We start from the raw sequence: 16,593 nt of genomic DNA, 5'->3' as shown, positions 1-16,593 counted from the left end.
TGCCGATCACTCTGTAGAGTAAAGGTATGTCTCATTTACCTTCCAGGAGCAAGTTGTATTTACCTTCTCTCTTGATGGTTGTATGTCTGTTTATATGTTCTGAGAATCTAAAGAATGAACTGGGCTGTATAGATTTAGAATTTTGCGTACAACCTTACCAAAGCTTGTTACGCGATACGTGGTGTGGCGTACTCTGACCTAATACGCACACTACGCGGCAGTTACTAATATCTATGATGTTATACAACGATATGTATGTACTATAAACAATCGTCATACATCGCAGTGGTCACTTATACAGGAGATAAACTAGTTCTACAGAAGTATAAATTGTAAGTTTAACGGACAACATCAAAGTAATACTTAAGAAAGCGCAAAAATAAAACATCAGTGACTCATAATTAGTGATTATCTCAAATATCTTAATTCAGTTTTGCGTGATAATAAATCTTAAAAACATGTAGGGAAAAAATATATTACGTCAGTAAAATGGTGTTTATCAACGTGATTGTATTACAGACGTGTAACAGGCTTTACCCAGTCTTGTAGCCTTCCTACTTTAAAAGGAAGATTACAATATTTTTAGGTGTATGTAAATCGTTCTCTTGATTTACTTTAACACTTCATAGCTTACGATCGGTACTACTAATGGCGTCATTGGATTGTACGTTATTGTGCTTATGACTCGTTTTAAGGGTGTAAGATCAATTGCCAATGGTTTTAGCCTATTTATGAATATTTTACACTTTTAGAATGTAAAGCAATCACTACTCAACAGTTACACTTTTTTTTTAAATAAGATGTTTATATTTAGGCTAAAAGGCCTTATGATTAATGTTGATTTTCGTCGCAGTTACTTAGACATGACGTTTTGAAGTTCAGAATGTCATTCGTTTTCAATTAAATTCTGCTCCGGATACAATCTAGCCTGCACATGTATTCTGAGATGATCATGAAACTAAACCTAAGAAGCACTCGGTCTTCGACAGGTATACAGCCTAGGATGATACAGACCTTTTTATGGGTTTCAAGAATATAGAATCAAAACTCTATAAGGTTAGTTGCCCCTCTAGAGGTCTTTTAGCTCTCAGCTTCCAGTATCTAAGAACTCTTGGAACTTCCTTTTCTGAAATCTTTTATATTTTAGCAGTTACCCGTCTCCAGCGTTTTCAAATATTCAGACGTTTTACCGTACGGAAGCTCTCGGAGAGAGAACAACCCCTCATGAGGTGCTTTGAGTTTTCAAATTTCTTGTAACGAAAATATGTTCGACTCCAGTAAGTCTATTCATCTCTAGCTCTCGTTATCTAGCTTTTGAAAGCGTCTACGGAGGCTCATGGGATCTAGATGCTTGAATCCTCTACAAGCATTTAGTGAATCCTCTACAAGCATTTATTGAATCCTCTACAAGCATTTAGTGAATCCTCTACAAGCATTTAGTGAATCCTCTACAAACTGTTGCCTCTACAAGCTTATAGCTACTAGAAGTTGCTGGAATGGAATCTTTCTTCCACTGGTACCATTTGTTCCTGATTCATTACGTTTAATTCAAGGTTTCGTAACACATACATTCAAACGGTAATACAAATCTTATATACATAGATACCTCTTCCTCTTTCACCCAAAGGTATGCATTACCTTTCCTGGATAAAAGTATATTCCACTGAAGGTGTATTGTTGTGTATTACGCTAAAATCTTTTAGTTCTGGATCTTCATTCTACTGCTCCATTACGACCCGATCAAAAGTTTTGGGTGAACTTTTATTCATAAAAAATGTGCACTATTTGAATTCAAATTCTATGGGACGTTCCATAGACGTTCAGTATATTTGCATGAAAACCGGTGTGGTCGTGGGAAGGTGACGTTTAGTCTCCAAAACCCCTATAACTAACTTTGAATAAAACATATTACATACATAACGCCTATGAAAATTCCACTTCAACACCTTGTATTTGGTACTACAAAAATTAATTACGGGACTTCAGATGTAGAACCTGGCACTGAAAAGCTATCCAAGGGAATAAAACTTTTCATCCAATATGAATTCCGAACATGGTTAAACCTATTTTCCTAGACCACCCGGTGTTGTGAAGAAATGGTTTGAGCCCGGACTACAAAATCAGACTTTTTACTTGTTCCATAAACTTATCATACATATATTTATAAACATTCTTGGAACCTTATAACGACCATAGAATATTCACTGACGCTGGGGTTCTGCTCCTTCGATCAATCAATTTAATATCCATGGCCGTTACTATTACCAAAATTGATTACAAGATTACTGTTACACCTCATTAGCCTCATAGTGCAACAGTTATATTGAAATTCACTTAAAACTTACAAAACTTTAAAGTAAAAATTAATAATTTTATACACACGTTATTAATTATTGGACTTCAAATGTGATTTATTGTTAATTATTATTATCAGATCAACGACTGCAAAAACAATAGGTCTTGTGACTTTTCTCTACGGTCATAAAATATCATAAGATAACACTTTACGCCCAGTGCAATAATACAATAGTGTGATTATAAGTGACGTTCGCAATACTCGATCAGTGCGCAGAGAGAAACGGTCCACGATCGTACTTTGTCAACGGATCTCAAACATTGAGATTTTTAAGGTAAGAATAGAACAACGTCTTTTAGAATAGCGTTATATCTTAATATTCATATTCGAAATTTTTTGTACATCTATCTAGAAGCTTACGAGTAAATTTGGATTCTTCCCAGAATTACCTTAAATTTTAAACGGCATTTAAGGTTAATTTAGCTTATAGTATCTATAAGCTATATTATAGATACTATACTATTGCCGGGTTTATCTTTTAAGTACTGTGTATCTACTCATGATATTAAAATACCTTATTGTTTTATGTTGAATTTTGGTTTCTAGTAGTTTATTAGCACCAAATGCATCAATAAGCACTGCTTAATGTGCTACAAATTAACAGTTTTTTTACGAATTCACGCATAATTTACTGTGTTACTTTTGAAAAGTGTTTAGTAACCTACAAATTGTATTAGCAGTTACAAACACTGGCTTGAAAATATGCGTTAAATTATTTTATTGCTTATTTTTTCACGTTTAACTGATATTTTATTACTTTATTTATATTTTTATTGCTGTGTATTGTCCAAGTTGATATCACGTAATAGAATTTTATGAAATTATAAAATATTAATTAAACTCATGAACTATTGTATTTTAATTATTCTCTATAAGATATTGCACTTTTCCAATGTTGTTCTACATCATACTCAACCATCTCTCTTTAATTTTGTTAGTTTTTCTTGTGCTTTTCTTTATTTTTAGTCAATATATTAAAAAAGTTTATTAAGACTAACTGACTGTTATGTGATTTGTACTGACTGAGTTATTAATTTTAAGTGAAGAAACATCAAAATTTGTTAGATGCCATCCGGTCTATCATATCACTTTTTATGACCTTCTTAATAGGTGTGGTGTTTGTATAGAATAAAAATTTCAAATTATTCGTTGAAATTCAAGGGGAAAACCTTAGACGAAGCAGATAGATGTTCTTGTACATGTACAGCCATTAAGGTGTTATTCTTAACACTAAGTTCATTTAATGTAAATATATACGAGAATTAATATACCCTAAGTGTTCATACAATGTTAACACTAAGTGCTATTCTTATTTTTATATGACTAACAAATTATAATCATAAAGCTAATTACTCGCTTGATTTGTTACGTACATATGTCTCCTAACGCTCTCTAATACCCACTTTATATATATATATATATATATATATATATATAATATATATATACACATAATGTATTCTCCATACATTTTTCCTACAAGATGTTATTTCTGAATAACTAATTTTCAGTCAACTAATACAAATACATTATTTACATAGTTGAAGTATGTAAAACTGTTTATTTCAACATACTACGCATATGTATCACATTCATAAGTCTAATACTTCTGTTAATACTACTTATACTATAACTGCGTTAAGTATTATTAGAGACACAACTACGCAGACATGACTCACTTCTATTTCATGTAGAACACATATAGTATATTGTTTGATCATTAACCTAAGCGCCATAACTCAAGTAGAAAAACTTTGTTTTAAATGCATTTCATGAATGTATTCTAAATTTGATGGCACATTTTAAAAATAAATAAGTATTTATAGAACTTATCTACCCAAAGAAAACTTCGTGAACGTTTCTTTGAGTATATATATCGAAGTGGAACACAAGCAATTCTTGCGATTCCATGATTCCCTTTCATTTTCTGCTCACGTAATGATGGTTATTTTGCTTCTAGAATATATCATATTGTAGATCAAATGGAAAAAATAATATCTTTACAAATTTAAACAAAATGAAACAAGTTTATTGATAGAAAATGTAAAACAAAATAAATTTCACTATTATAAAAAAGGTTAAGCGTTCTTAAAAATCTAATAAAAATTCAAAGAAACCTCTGTTTTTACGTCTTTGTCATCTTCAGTAGTGAGTAGGACCTCCTCTTTTCCTTATTACTTCTTGGCACCTTCTTGGCATGCTGTTTATAAGGTCTTGCACTGCTTCCTGAGGAATGCTTTCCCATTCCTCGATGACGACCTGCTGAAGCTCTTCAAAGTTATCAGGAGCTCCATTATTCTCTTAAGACGATCCCAAATGTTTTCTACTGGATTCAAGTATGGTGATTGTGCAGGCCATATCATCCGCGTTATTGTATGATCATTAAATCAATTGTTGACTGCTCTGGAGCGATGAAGACGAGCATTGTCATCAACGTAGGTAAAAGTATCGCCAACTTCTTGAGCTAAAGGCAACACTACAGGCTCAAGAACCATATTCTGGTACATCTGGCCTGTCATGGCATTGTTACCAAAAACCACGAGCGGAATAGGTCGAATAGAAGAAATTCCGCCCCACACAGAAATTGACCCACCTCCATAAGCTACTATACCGGCTACATTAGCCTCGTCATAACGCTCAATTGGCCGTCTCCACACTCTATCACATCCATCTGAAACTGTGCAAACGTATCCGGGTTTCATTGGCGAACAGACATTTGTTCCACTCTTCACGAGTCCAGTTGACATGGTCATAAGCCCATTCCAGCCGCCTTTGCTTATGATTTCATGTTAGCTTTGGAAATTTCTTGGGAACCCTGGACCTCAAATTTTGCTCATGAAGTCCCCTACGTATGGTTTGTGTTGAAACCAATGTGTGCGTTGCTTGTCTAAGTTCAGCTTGAAGGATTCTGGCTGTAATTGTTCGCCTTCTTCGAGCCTGGATTCCTAAAAATCAATCTTGGGCTGCTGTAGTTCGACGGCCACCCCCTCCACCAAGCCTGTATGAAACACTACCAGTTTCCAGAAACCTTTGCCTGGCCCGATGTATCACACGAACACTTACATTGAACCGATCTGCAACTGAACGCATAGATTCATCAATGTTTAGCATCCCCATGGCTTGATTCAGAGATTCGTAGTCCAAACGTATCATTTTAAACAAAACACGGGTCAATACTGGCTGATAGATGTTCCTGAGCAAACAAAATGTTGGGCTGTACAGAAGGAAACTAATCATGCCAACGTCTAATGTTGTCATTATCTTAGATAAGAAGCAGCACCAACTGGTTTAGAGTGCAATTACCTGCATCCAGTGATAAGAAAGGGTCCAAAGGTAAACATTTTCCTAACTGTTCTTGTGCTTCCATTGACAAGGTGTTTTGCTACAAGAATTTAACTACCAAGCTAATAAAAGGTTTAATAGATACCAAATAAATAAAATATTTTGTCGAGTTTACTAGTGTTCCACTTCGAGTATTGAGCAGTGTATATATAAAACAGAAATTTAAAAGTCTGATCAAAAATCTAAAATATTTTGTATATAAATGTGTAAACAGCTATTTTTAACATAATAATTGTAAGCCCGTCTATTTGCTCCAATGAGTTCACGTTCATCACTCTTCATTTATAGTGACAGATATGTAAATAGTTTAGTGACGATTCTCCAAATATTTCAGCATAAGTTGTTATTCCAACCAATCTAAAATGCAATGGAAATTTAAATATAAAAAGACGTTTATTTAAAATTACTATATATTTGTTCATTTATTTCAGATGAAAAAGCCGTTGTTAATTCTGTTACTTTTTATCTCCCACGCTTTGGCTGCTTCAATAGGTATTTCGAAGGTAAGCTTTAAGTGTGCAAAAAATTCTAAACAATTAATTTTAAACATAATGTCAAGTTAAACAACTATGGAGTTTCTCAAGGACAGTGTCTACGCCCTACTTTGTTTTTAATATACGTTCACAATATTACTAACGTGACTTAAACAAAGAACTGCTATCATTTGCCGATGGGACAGCTTTATTGTATAATTGTTAAAAATGATTATTTAATCGTACTATGTATAGGACACATGGATATAACTGAATAATTAAAAACAGGATTTAAAACTTATTATACAATTGAAGCAAAGAAGTATTACAAACTTATTACACTAATAATTACTTGCCTTTTAAAAATGTAGAATTATATTTGTATACATACTAATATATAAATAGATATATAATAGATAAATTAAAACTTGAAGCTTTATACCTTTACCACTATACAGGTTGATTTAGGAAGATATGAAGCAACTGTGGAAGCTCATTCTAAATGTAAAAGTAATGATAATGTTTATAGAAACTTTGGTCCGGAAATGCTTCGGTAGCGAGTTACGGCTAGTGAAACCTTTTGCCCGGACTCTGATTCCCGATCACCATTTAAAAAGAGGTCTTCCTGATATTCTTGTAAGGTACATTAAGAGGCGAAATAAATCTTTTTAAGGGGTTTTCACTTGATATATTGAATAAAACCGTTCCCAGAACTGTAAGTTTAGTAGTGTTTGAGAAAAGTGTCAAATTTTGGACCAATTTTTTATAGAGACTTTATTCATTATTTTTACATGTAGAGCTCTCACAGTTTCTGCATATCTTCATGAATCAATCTGTATAAAACTAAACAAAAAACGTTACATATGTGTATTAATACCATACAATTTTATTTGTAAAGCATGGAACAAATTTAAGTTACTGCAACTAACAACAGAGTTTTGTCTATTATAGAAAAAGAAAAATTACGCACAATTGTGAATTGCCTTCAAATATAAGCACTTTATAGAAAAAAGCCGTGAAGTGACAATCATGTATCTTACTCGCCCAGATGATGGTTAGCAAGTGACGACTACCTCAAGGTTGTATCGGCTCTCTAGAGTCGCAGCAGTCATCCACTGTCCAAGCGGAGCGCTGCTGTCGATAAGAGGAATGGAGGGGGATCGCGACGCTAGCGCTGTCACTCGGCATGACTGTACATTGGAGGGCGGTTGTTTTTCTTGAAAGCGCACTTGGCAGTAGTTGTAGTGCAGCTCTAGCGGCAGACATCAGAACTAACTTATCTAATCCCCACACTTCAGTACACCTCGTTCATGTGTATGATTTATCTCTTAGGTAGCTAAGCAACCACAAACAATATGCTGTGAAAACGTAAGCATTTGAAACTATTTTGTTCTCAGTTTTGTAAGAGGAATTTTGTCGCGTTTAGAAGGATGACTAAAATTAAAAACAATATACAATATTATTTACCGTTCTGCATAAAGCATATATTTTTAGTGCATCCGTTGGCCTTTATAATTTTGAGAGTGCACTAACATGTTAAGAGGTATCCGGTTCATTTTATTTTGCTGAAAAATCTTATTTTTACATAATAATTTCTGCATTAAGAAAATATTATAAATTCTATACAGTGTAAAATCTACTGTTCATAAAAAAACAAGCTTGCGCACAGAGTAAAACATACTTTCTTTTTATATACCTTAAAGTTTTAAATTGTAGAAAGTCTAAGCATGCGTGTTTATTCTAAAATGTACCCCTGTGTCTAAAAGACACTCATACGTCACAAACAGACCAGATATGTTGGTAACGAAACAGTAATTTCTCTTTGAATTTGAATTTTTCATTGGATCTGATTCTTTCCAGATTTATATAGTGGTTTTGGACCTTCTGTTTTAATAATACGTATTATGAATTTGTTACAGTAAAAAGTGTTTTCACACATTCTAATATACCTTAGCTTTAGAGCGTGAAATATTCATCCATAATAGTTACCTATACTATTAGTAATTTTACTCAAAAGTAATTTTGGCTACTCATTAACTGACCTATCCTCCGTTTAAATATTATCGATGTGCAATTCATGAAGAAAATTTAAGCAGTTTGCTACGAATCGAAAATGGTTTATGCAATATATAATATATATACGTATTAATACAGCATATGAAATCTTTGTTATTTTCTATATTTCAATAATAATTCTCTTTATCTTAAACGGATATATGGAAAAATCATCTCATTATAAATGATTGCATAATTTATAATTAATTATTACTGATTTCTAAAACTTTGTGGAACTTTTCAGGACGTAGGATCTGGGAACAAATCGAGCATTGTCGAGTACTCACGTGATGGAGAACATGAATTTGGCGTTCATAATAAAAATTTACTCCAACTTTGACAGTAAAGTAAGTAATATAACGATGGGAGAATACGATGATGTGGGTAAGAAAGATTTTGAAAATAAAAGTATATATGGTACAAACAACTATGAAAAAGAGTACAATGAGAAGGATACTGAAATTGATGGCTCATATGATGACATATATGACACCGCACATGATTCGTATGAAGAATACTGGAATAATTATGACGACAGTTACGATTATCATGAGAAGGGATCTGGAAAAAACATGAGTGAGAAAGATGAGTATGACAAAGAGTACAATGAGAAAGATACTGAAATTGATGGCTCACCTGATGATATATATGAACACCGCAAATGATTCGTATGAAGAATACTGGAATAATTATGACGACAGTTACGATTATCATGAGAAGGGATCTGGAAAAAACATGAGTGAGAAAGATGAGTATGACAAAGAGTACAATGAGAAAGATACTGAAATTGATGGCTCACCTGATGATATATATGACACCGCACATGATTCGTATGAAGAATACTGGAATAATTATGACGACAGTTACGATATTCATGAGAAGGGATCTGGAAAAAACATGAGTGAGAAAGATGACTATGACAAAGAGTACAATGAGAAAGATACTGAAATTGATGGCTCACCTGATGATATATATGAACACGCAAATGATTCGTATGAAGAATACTGGAATAATTATGACGACAGTTACGATTATCATGAGAAGGGATCTGGAAAAAACATGAGTGAGAAAGATGACTATGACAAAGAGTACAATGAGAAAGATACTGAAATTGATGGCTCACCTGATGATATATATGACACCGCACATGATTCGTATGAAGAATACTGGAATAATTATGACGACAGTTACGATATTCATGAGAAGGGATCTGGAAAAAACATGAGTGAGAAAGATGACTATGACAAAGAGTACAATGAGAAAGATACTGAAATTGATGGCTCACCTGATGATATATATGAACACCGCAAATGATTCGTATGAAGAATACTGGAATAATTATGACGACAGTTACGATTATCATGAGAAGGGATCTGGAAAAAACATGAGTGAGAAAGATGACTATGACAAAGAGTACAATGAGAAAGATACTGAAATTGATGGCTCACCTGATGATATATATGACACCGCAAATGATTCGTATGAAGAATACTGGAATAATTATGACGACAGTTACGATTATCATGAGAAGGGATCTGGAAAAAACATGAGTGAGAAAGATGACTATGACAAAGAGTACAATGAGAAAGATACTGAAATTGATGGCTCACCTGATGATATATATGACACCGCAAATGATTCGTATGAAGAATACTGGAATAATTATGACGACAGTTACGATTATCATGAGAAGGGATCTGGAAAAAACATGAGTGAGAAAGATGAGTATGACAAAGAGTACAATGAGAAAGATACTGAAATTGATGGCTCACCTGATGATATATATGACACCGCAAATGATTCGTATGAAGAATACTGGAATAATTATGATGACAGTTACGATTATCATGAGAAGGGATCTGGAAAAGAAGTGAGTGAAAAAGATGACTATGATAAAGAGTACAATGAGAAAGATACTAAAACTGATGGCTCACGTGATGATATATATGACACCGCACATGATTCATATGAAGAATACTGGAATAACCATGACGACAGCTACGATTATCATGAGAAGGGATCTGGAAAAGAAATTAGTGAGAAAGATGATGAAACAGGTATTATAACTGGGGACACAGTATATGAATCATACGATGAATACAATGAGGGCTTGAATAAGAAATATGAAAATAACTATGATTATCAATACGATGATCCTAGAGACAAAGTTAATAGGGAAAATCTTAAAAATAATAATTTACATGACGACGAGAATTATGAAGAATACAATAAGAATAATACATATGATGCGTACAACTCGATTGCGGAAAACGGTGAAGGACAGAATTACTATTATGATAGTTATTATGATACGTTTTATGATGAAGAAAGAAATGAAAATGATGGTGAAAGTAGCAAACAAAACATCAACTTCGATGACTATGATTATCGTGATTATGAAAATAACCCTAAGGAAATCGGCAGGGAATACAGCGATGATAATGTAAAAAACGGAAGTACTGTACAACCAAATTGGGATAAGAACAATAATAATAGTTTAAATAATGCATCAGAAGTTGAGGAGGAGTTGTGTGATTTATCTGTATAATCAAATACGAAAATAAAATGTGCATGTAAGTATATTTGTTTAATTTCCTGAAAATGTAACGAATAAAAATTATTATAATGCCTAATGACATGGACATACGTACTCATATAAGCAAAGGGGCATAAATGTGTCACGTTATTTAGCATACAGCGATACTAATAATACTTTTATAGCCGTGACTGTGAGTCATCTCTTTATCGCAATACATTAGAGTAAATCCGTTTTATGTTCAGCAGTAAATGAATTATGAATATATGTATTCTATCCGAATTTGACTATTGATCATGAGTAGTACTTAGAGAATTCATACTGAAATAAAATTTCCTAAATGTAAAGTAGTAAATAATAGGACGTTTTATTTTATACTAGTTTTAATAAAAAAGTAAAAAATTATTACAGAGAACACGTTACACAACAATAATGTGACAATTTAGCTATCTACAGAAGTACCACATGCATACACTTTCGTATAGATTTAGTAGGACGTAACATTTTTTTTTGTTAAAAAATATTCTAGTTATCATCAATAAATCTATAATTCTCTTATAAAAGCTAAATAAATCAGACATGTTTAAACTCATTAATATTCCATTACTCTTCTTCAGAAAACAATTTTTGAAATATTACAAATAATGGGGGTTCAATAAAAAATGACACTTTGCTACAGCTGTTTTTCAGCTTTTATTACATTTAGAGCCTTGATCGTAGCAACAGTTAAAAACACAGTTGTTACCATTTCGGTAATCACGGAGCAGTGGTCAGTTCTACATCGTGCTTTTTTTGTACGAATTGCAGCTTTTCTTAAAACGATATTGAATCAGTAACTGTTACACAACGGTTATTTCGTAACAAGTTCCATGTTCTTTATCACGGAGCTATTCCTTGTATGAATACTATTAAAAGGTGGTGAAAATGTTCAGAAATTGTGCTTCTTCATTAAGTGAAACCACCAGGTAGACCTATATCTGTACGTATTCCAGACAATGTCGAAAATGCGCGCGTATCTGTTCTGCAAATCCCAATTCGATCAAGTTTAAAAGCAAATTTACATCTTATTTTACATCGTGATTTGAATTTTCATCCCTAACAGTTAGCAGTTTACACACAAAAACCCTGCCTTATGTGTTATTTTTCCTAAAAGCCTATTGCACAGCATTAATCATGGATACATGTTGCAGCATTTAGTAATGTGAGATGAAACTCATTTTGAGCTAAGTGGTAATCTAAATGCAAAATTGTAATTATTGGTCAAGAGATAATCCTAGGAAAATCCATCAATGACTTCTGCATATTGAAAAAATGAATATGGTGTGGTGTTGCACATTTCGGTGTTATTGGGCCTTGTGTTTTTGAAAATCATACGGTGAATGAGTTACTGTAAATAAAAAAAGGTACATTAAAATGATTAGAACCTCTTAGTTCCACGATTGCAATAGTTGGGAACAGAAATGAACTCATTACGGTACCAGCATTTAACTTTTGGGCAATGTAGCATGGCCTGCTCGATCTACGGATCTCACCGCTTGCGAGTTTTGCTTGCCTTAAGAGCAAAGTACATGAAACCTCACAGCTATGTCGATATAAAGAACTGCAAAAGAAACGAGGTTGCTGCAATACTAATTATTTTTTCCAATATTCGACAAAGTCCTATTATGCTTTATGTGACGGCAATCAATGGAAATGTTTCCAGGAATAATTTGTAATTCGGAAAAAAATAATAAGAATATTAATTTATGTTAATTTAACAGACACTAAACAGCTGTTGACACTTTTAGCTGCTTGTAAAAGAGGCAGATAAAATATTTACATTTAAAATGTAGAACATATTAAGTGTACAGTGCTTTATCTGTAGTTTAAGGCCAGTAGAAAAGATAAACGCAATATATAAATGATCCTCAACATTTAGCCAATAATGAATTTAATATATCTTAAGCATTGGAAATACTATTTAAATACTGTTACAAAACACACCTTCTCAAACATAGCTGTAAATGTTGGAAAATGAAATACTCAAAACGGGTTGGCCTGCTTGGTGTTGTCAATAAGCATTTTTACAGTCTCTAAAGGAATTACAGAGGAATAAACACTAATATACCTCAACCAGCCATTCTTTCACAGTTCAAAGGAAAAAAACATTTCTATGAAGCAAAACATATTTCAACCGATTGTTTGGAAAGTAGCACATATACATCGCTTCGCCCGAAATTTCTGTGCAAAATTACGTATATTTGATTGAATAGCTTCCAAGATTTCATTAACACTTTACTATTTTAGACCAATTTGTAGGAATTGAAAGTTGAAGATCATAGCTTTCTTAGTAAATCATTGTAAGCTTATAATGTAATAAGACAGGGTCCTATGATATTTTTTAAATAGAATTAGTAATTTCATGTATCATATATCCATCAAAAAAACCATTTTCAGTATTCAAGGTCAGAGGTCAAAGGTTAAGCGAAGTGGAGTATGATTTTTATTTCAGGTTTTGTGTTTTAAAAAGCATTAAAGAAACTAACCGTATTTCTGTCACCAAATTGGTTTTTTGCATTTTCTCCAGAGAAAGAATATTTATATAGGCTACCTATGTATAGTTCTGTAGTAGTTAGGGTTCAAAACAGTTTTTAATTTGTACAGTTTTCAAAATATTCTGGATATAGACAGTGTTACTTAGAAGACTATGATTTACACTTTTAAAATACATATGAAGCCGCGGGTAACTGCTAGTCTTATAAAACAATTAATTACTACATGTGCTGCTAAGTGCTAATCTCGACAACGAATTTGGCTATTTTTTTATATTCTTTGAAACCCGAGGAAGTTTTATGTGAAAAGTAAGATCGTAAAAGTATGCCGGAATATATCAGAATTTGGAAAAAAAGGACATAATGTAAATTAAACTGACTGGCGTTGACAATTTCAGCTGACGATGGTCAAAGAGGCTCAAACATTTGTTTACATTTTTACATTTAACCTTTACAACAGTGGTTTTGATAAGTATCGTAATGAAGGCGGCAAAGACAAATGTAATGTCTGACTTTTACTCCTCATTGCGTCCGTGACGAATTTAAAACTGCTAAAGCACTGAAAATACTATTTAAACACTTTTATAAAACTCACCTTCATGAGCAAAGCTGTGAATGTTTTCCATAAGGAACTTGATTTTCTGAACATGTAATATGGCATTTCTACAGTTGCTGAAAAGATATGGATGAACATAGTTCCCCTCAATGACCTATTCTTTCCAATAATGCTCTTCTATAACGTAAAACTTCATAAACGATATTTTTAAATGTTAGCAAATGTTGATTGCGTTTTTGCTAACCTTTATAAATGGGTTTCTCTATGTCTATGCTCCCTATGATCCTATTGTAGGACGGATATTTTTCTTCATCACATCCGAATTTGGATTTTGACGATGTAGATCGCGCGTCACTGTGCCTTCGACACCATGAAGAATTCATAAGGCCAGGTACATCGTGGTTCGCAACCCCCACTAACTACGAAGTAAAGATATGCAAATGTTTAGGCAAGACTTGAATCCTTGCTGAAGGACCAGACACTTTCTCAGCATCATTGTTATAAAGGATTTGTGGGCCAAACCGCCTACAAATATTCAAATATCAAAACAGTAAGCCGGTTTTTTCAGCATTCCGTGATACTTATACCGTGATACTTACAATAAACCCAATCCTGCCAGCCCTGATTGGCGGCAACCTACTTAAATTTTACTCGATGAAACTACCACTTTTGGACAATATGGTATTCCTCATAGTTTATACAGTATAGTTCTCTAGAAACATATTCAACAACTTGGATCTTAAAGGGCGAAGTCTTTCACATTGTCCCATTTTTTAGTATACTTGGGACACTTTTTCAAATTCAAAATCAATAATTTTAGATTTATAAATATGTTTAAGACACTTTTACAGTTAATTACAAGATGATTACTTTATTTATTCAACTTAATGTTAAGCAATTACATTCCAATTAATATTCCATTTTTATTATACTAATAATTAAAAACGTATAACATTGACAATGCAAACATGAAATAAATAGAACTTAGAAATCTTAATCTAATAAGTTTATTGAATTTAAAAGTAATACTTTATAACTAATTGTATTCATAACTGTATCTATAAAGTAACTCATTACTCTATCCAGTATAATTAAATGTATATTGTCGACAATTACGTATACCATAATGTAATGTTGCCATGTAATACGTACAATACTCAATTCAACGAGATAAATAGAAATTAAAAAGACAGAGTCGCAGATATTTTTTAATGTCAAACAATATGAAGAGTTTACACAGAAAGATTAACTTTCCGTCCGGGATTGTTTCGCAGATCCAGTTGCAGCTTTGTTTAAGTAGATTTGCGGCCGCTTAATCTTTTACCGCAGAGGCAAACTAAACTTTGTCGCTCTATAACACAGTCGGTGTGTTTAAACATTCTAAAATGAATAACAAATTTAAACTCTGTTGAATAAGCGGCTTAGTATTATTTGTATAAACGATGCATCATATATATGGGACTTTTCTTATGACATTAAAAGAGTTATTAGAAAAGAACGCCAAACATGATTTTTTTACTTGTTCAGTAAAAGAGGATTTAAGGATTAAAACAGGGATGATGTAATCTAACATGGTCATTTCCACTAAAAATTTTAGCATCATTTTGTAGCACTTCCAGCTTAGGTGGTCATTATAATGAATGCATATAATTCCCCTCAACCTCATATAAATGGGAACATTGTTATACTAATCTAATTAGTTATTAATGAGATGATTTGTACAGAATGTGTGAATGCTTAATTTAAGCAACTTGCGTATTAGTTACGCATTGAACGCTTGAATAGTATTTTGGACAGGGTTTCCTTTGTATGAAAATCCATTTTATGTCAAAAGTACATATATTAAAAATAAGACAATCCGTTACCTCCCTTGGGCAGAACTGTTTTAAACGATCTCTATAAATACCGTAAACATGAATAGAACATAACAAAGGCATTATATGTGGTAAAATACTAGTTAACAAATTAGCAATAATACAATGTATGTGTCAGTATGCAGAGTTATAATACAAGATATCCTGTTAATTTAACTGTAATTGTGTGGCTACAGCATGTAACTGACCAATAATAAATTGAATTGGCAGGTTGCCATAAATATAACAGGAACATGGGGATAATTCTTTCTTGCAGCAATACGAAATCCCAGAAGGAACGATATACATGTAATACTTCCCTACCAATAACCTACAGAAAATGTTTCAGAGGTTATATATACTTGTATGTGTGTTTTGGAACTTTTTAAACGCGTTTTACATCTGAGATTTTTTGAAATTGGCATTAATTTGTCATAATTTTATCCCTGGACCTAAAATCAGATCTAATTGTTTACGTTTAAGGATAATGTTTAAGTCTCTTTCGCATACATTAATAACAATATATATATATATATATATATATATATATATATATATATATATATATATAATTTAATTTCAATAAACATTGAAACGCAAAAAGTACTTGCTCCGCCGGGAGTCGAATCTCTTACTTGCCGGGTGAATGTGCTACCATTACACCACAGAGCGCTTACTTTTTCCGATTCAATTATTTTCTATTTGGCCGTATCTGTCACATATGCGTTTAAATAAGCAAACTAACATATGATCGGAAAGACCAAACACCTGTCAAACGACTTTTATTTACGTTAAATTGTATAAATGGCAATAGCCTTATTTAATTTCAATAAACATTGAATCGCAAAAAGTACTTGCTCCGCCGGGAGTCGAACCCGGATCTCTCACTTG

The 16,593-nt window shown here is 32.8% G+C and overlaps 2 protein-coding genes across 2 annotated transcripts; both read left to right on the top strand.

Moving 5' to 3' along the window:
* Positions 1–2,567: 2,567 nt before the first annotated feature.
* Positions 2,568–9,540, top strand: LOC124355527 (FK506-binding protein 3-like). Its single transcript, XM_046806690.1, has 3 exons — positions 2,568–2,630; positions 6,130–6,201; positions 8,471–9,540. Exon 3 carries the CDS (start codon positions 8,812–8,814, stop codon positions 9,538–9,540), a length of 729 nt encoding a protein of 242 aa, XP_046662646.1. The 5' UTR covers positions 2,568–2,630; positions 6,130–6,201; positions 8,471–8,811.
* Positions 9,541–9,610: 70 nt separating this feature from the next.
* On the top strand, positions 9,611–10,774 carry LOC124355525 (probable serine/threonine-protein kinase clkA). Its single transcript, XM_046806689.1, has one exon. It carries the CDS (start codon positions 9,611–9,613, stop codon positions 10,772–10,774), a length of 1,164 nt encoding a protein of 387 aa, XP_046662645.1.
* Positions 10,775–16,593: the final 5,819 nt, after the last annotated feature.

This window comes from Homalodisca vitripennis, chromosome 2 (assembly GCF_021130785.1).
Source record: "Homalodisca vitripennis isolate AUS2020 chromosome 2, UT_GWSS_2.1, whole genome shotgun sequence".
Lineage (NCBI taxonomy): Eukaryota > Metazoa > Arthropoda > Insecta > Hemiptera > Cicadellidae > Homalodisca > Homalodisca vitripennis.
The sequence above is the reverse complement of the archived record's forward strand: the minus strand, read 5'-3'. Positions and strand labels throughout refer to the sequence as shown.

Bases quoted from the DNA above. Each gene is read 5' to 3' on its own strand.
- LOC124355527 (XM_046806690.1), top strand. From the start codon at position 8,812: ATGAGTATGACAAAGAGTACAATGAGAAAGATACTGAAATTGATGGCT.
- LOC124355525 (XM_046806689.1), top strand. From the start codon at position 9,611: ATGAGTGAGAAAGATGACTATGACAAAGAGTACAATGAGAAAGATACT.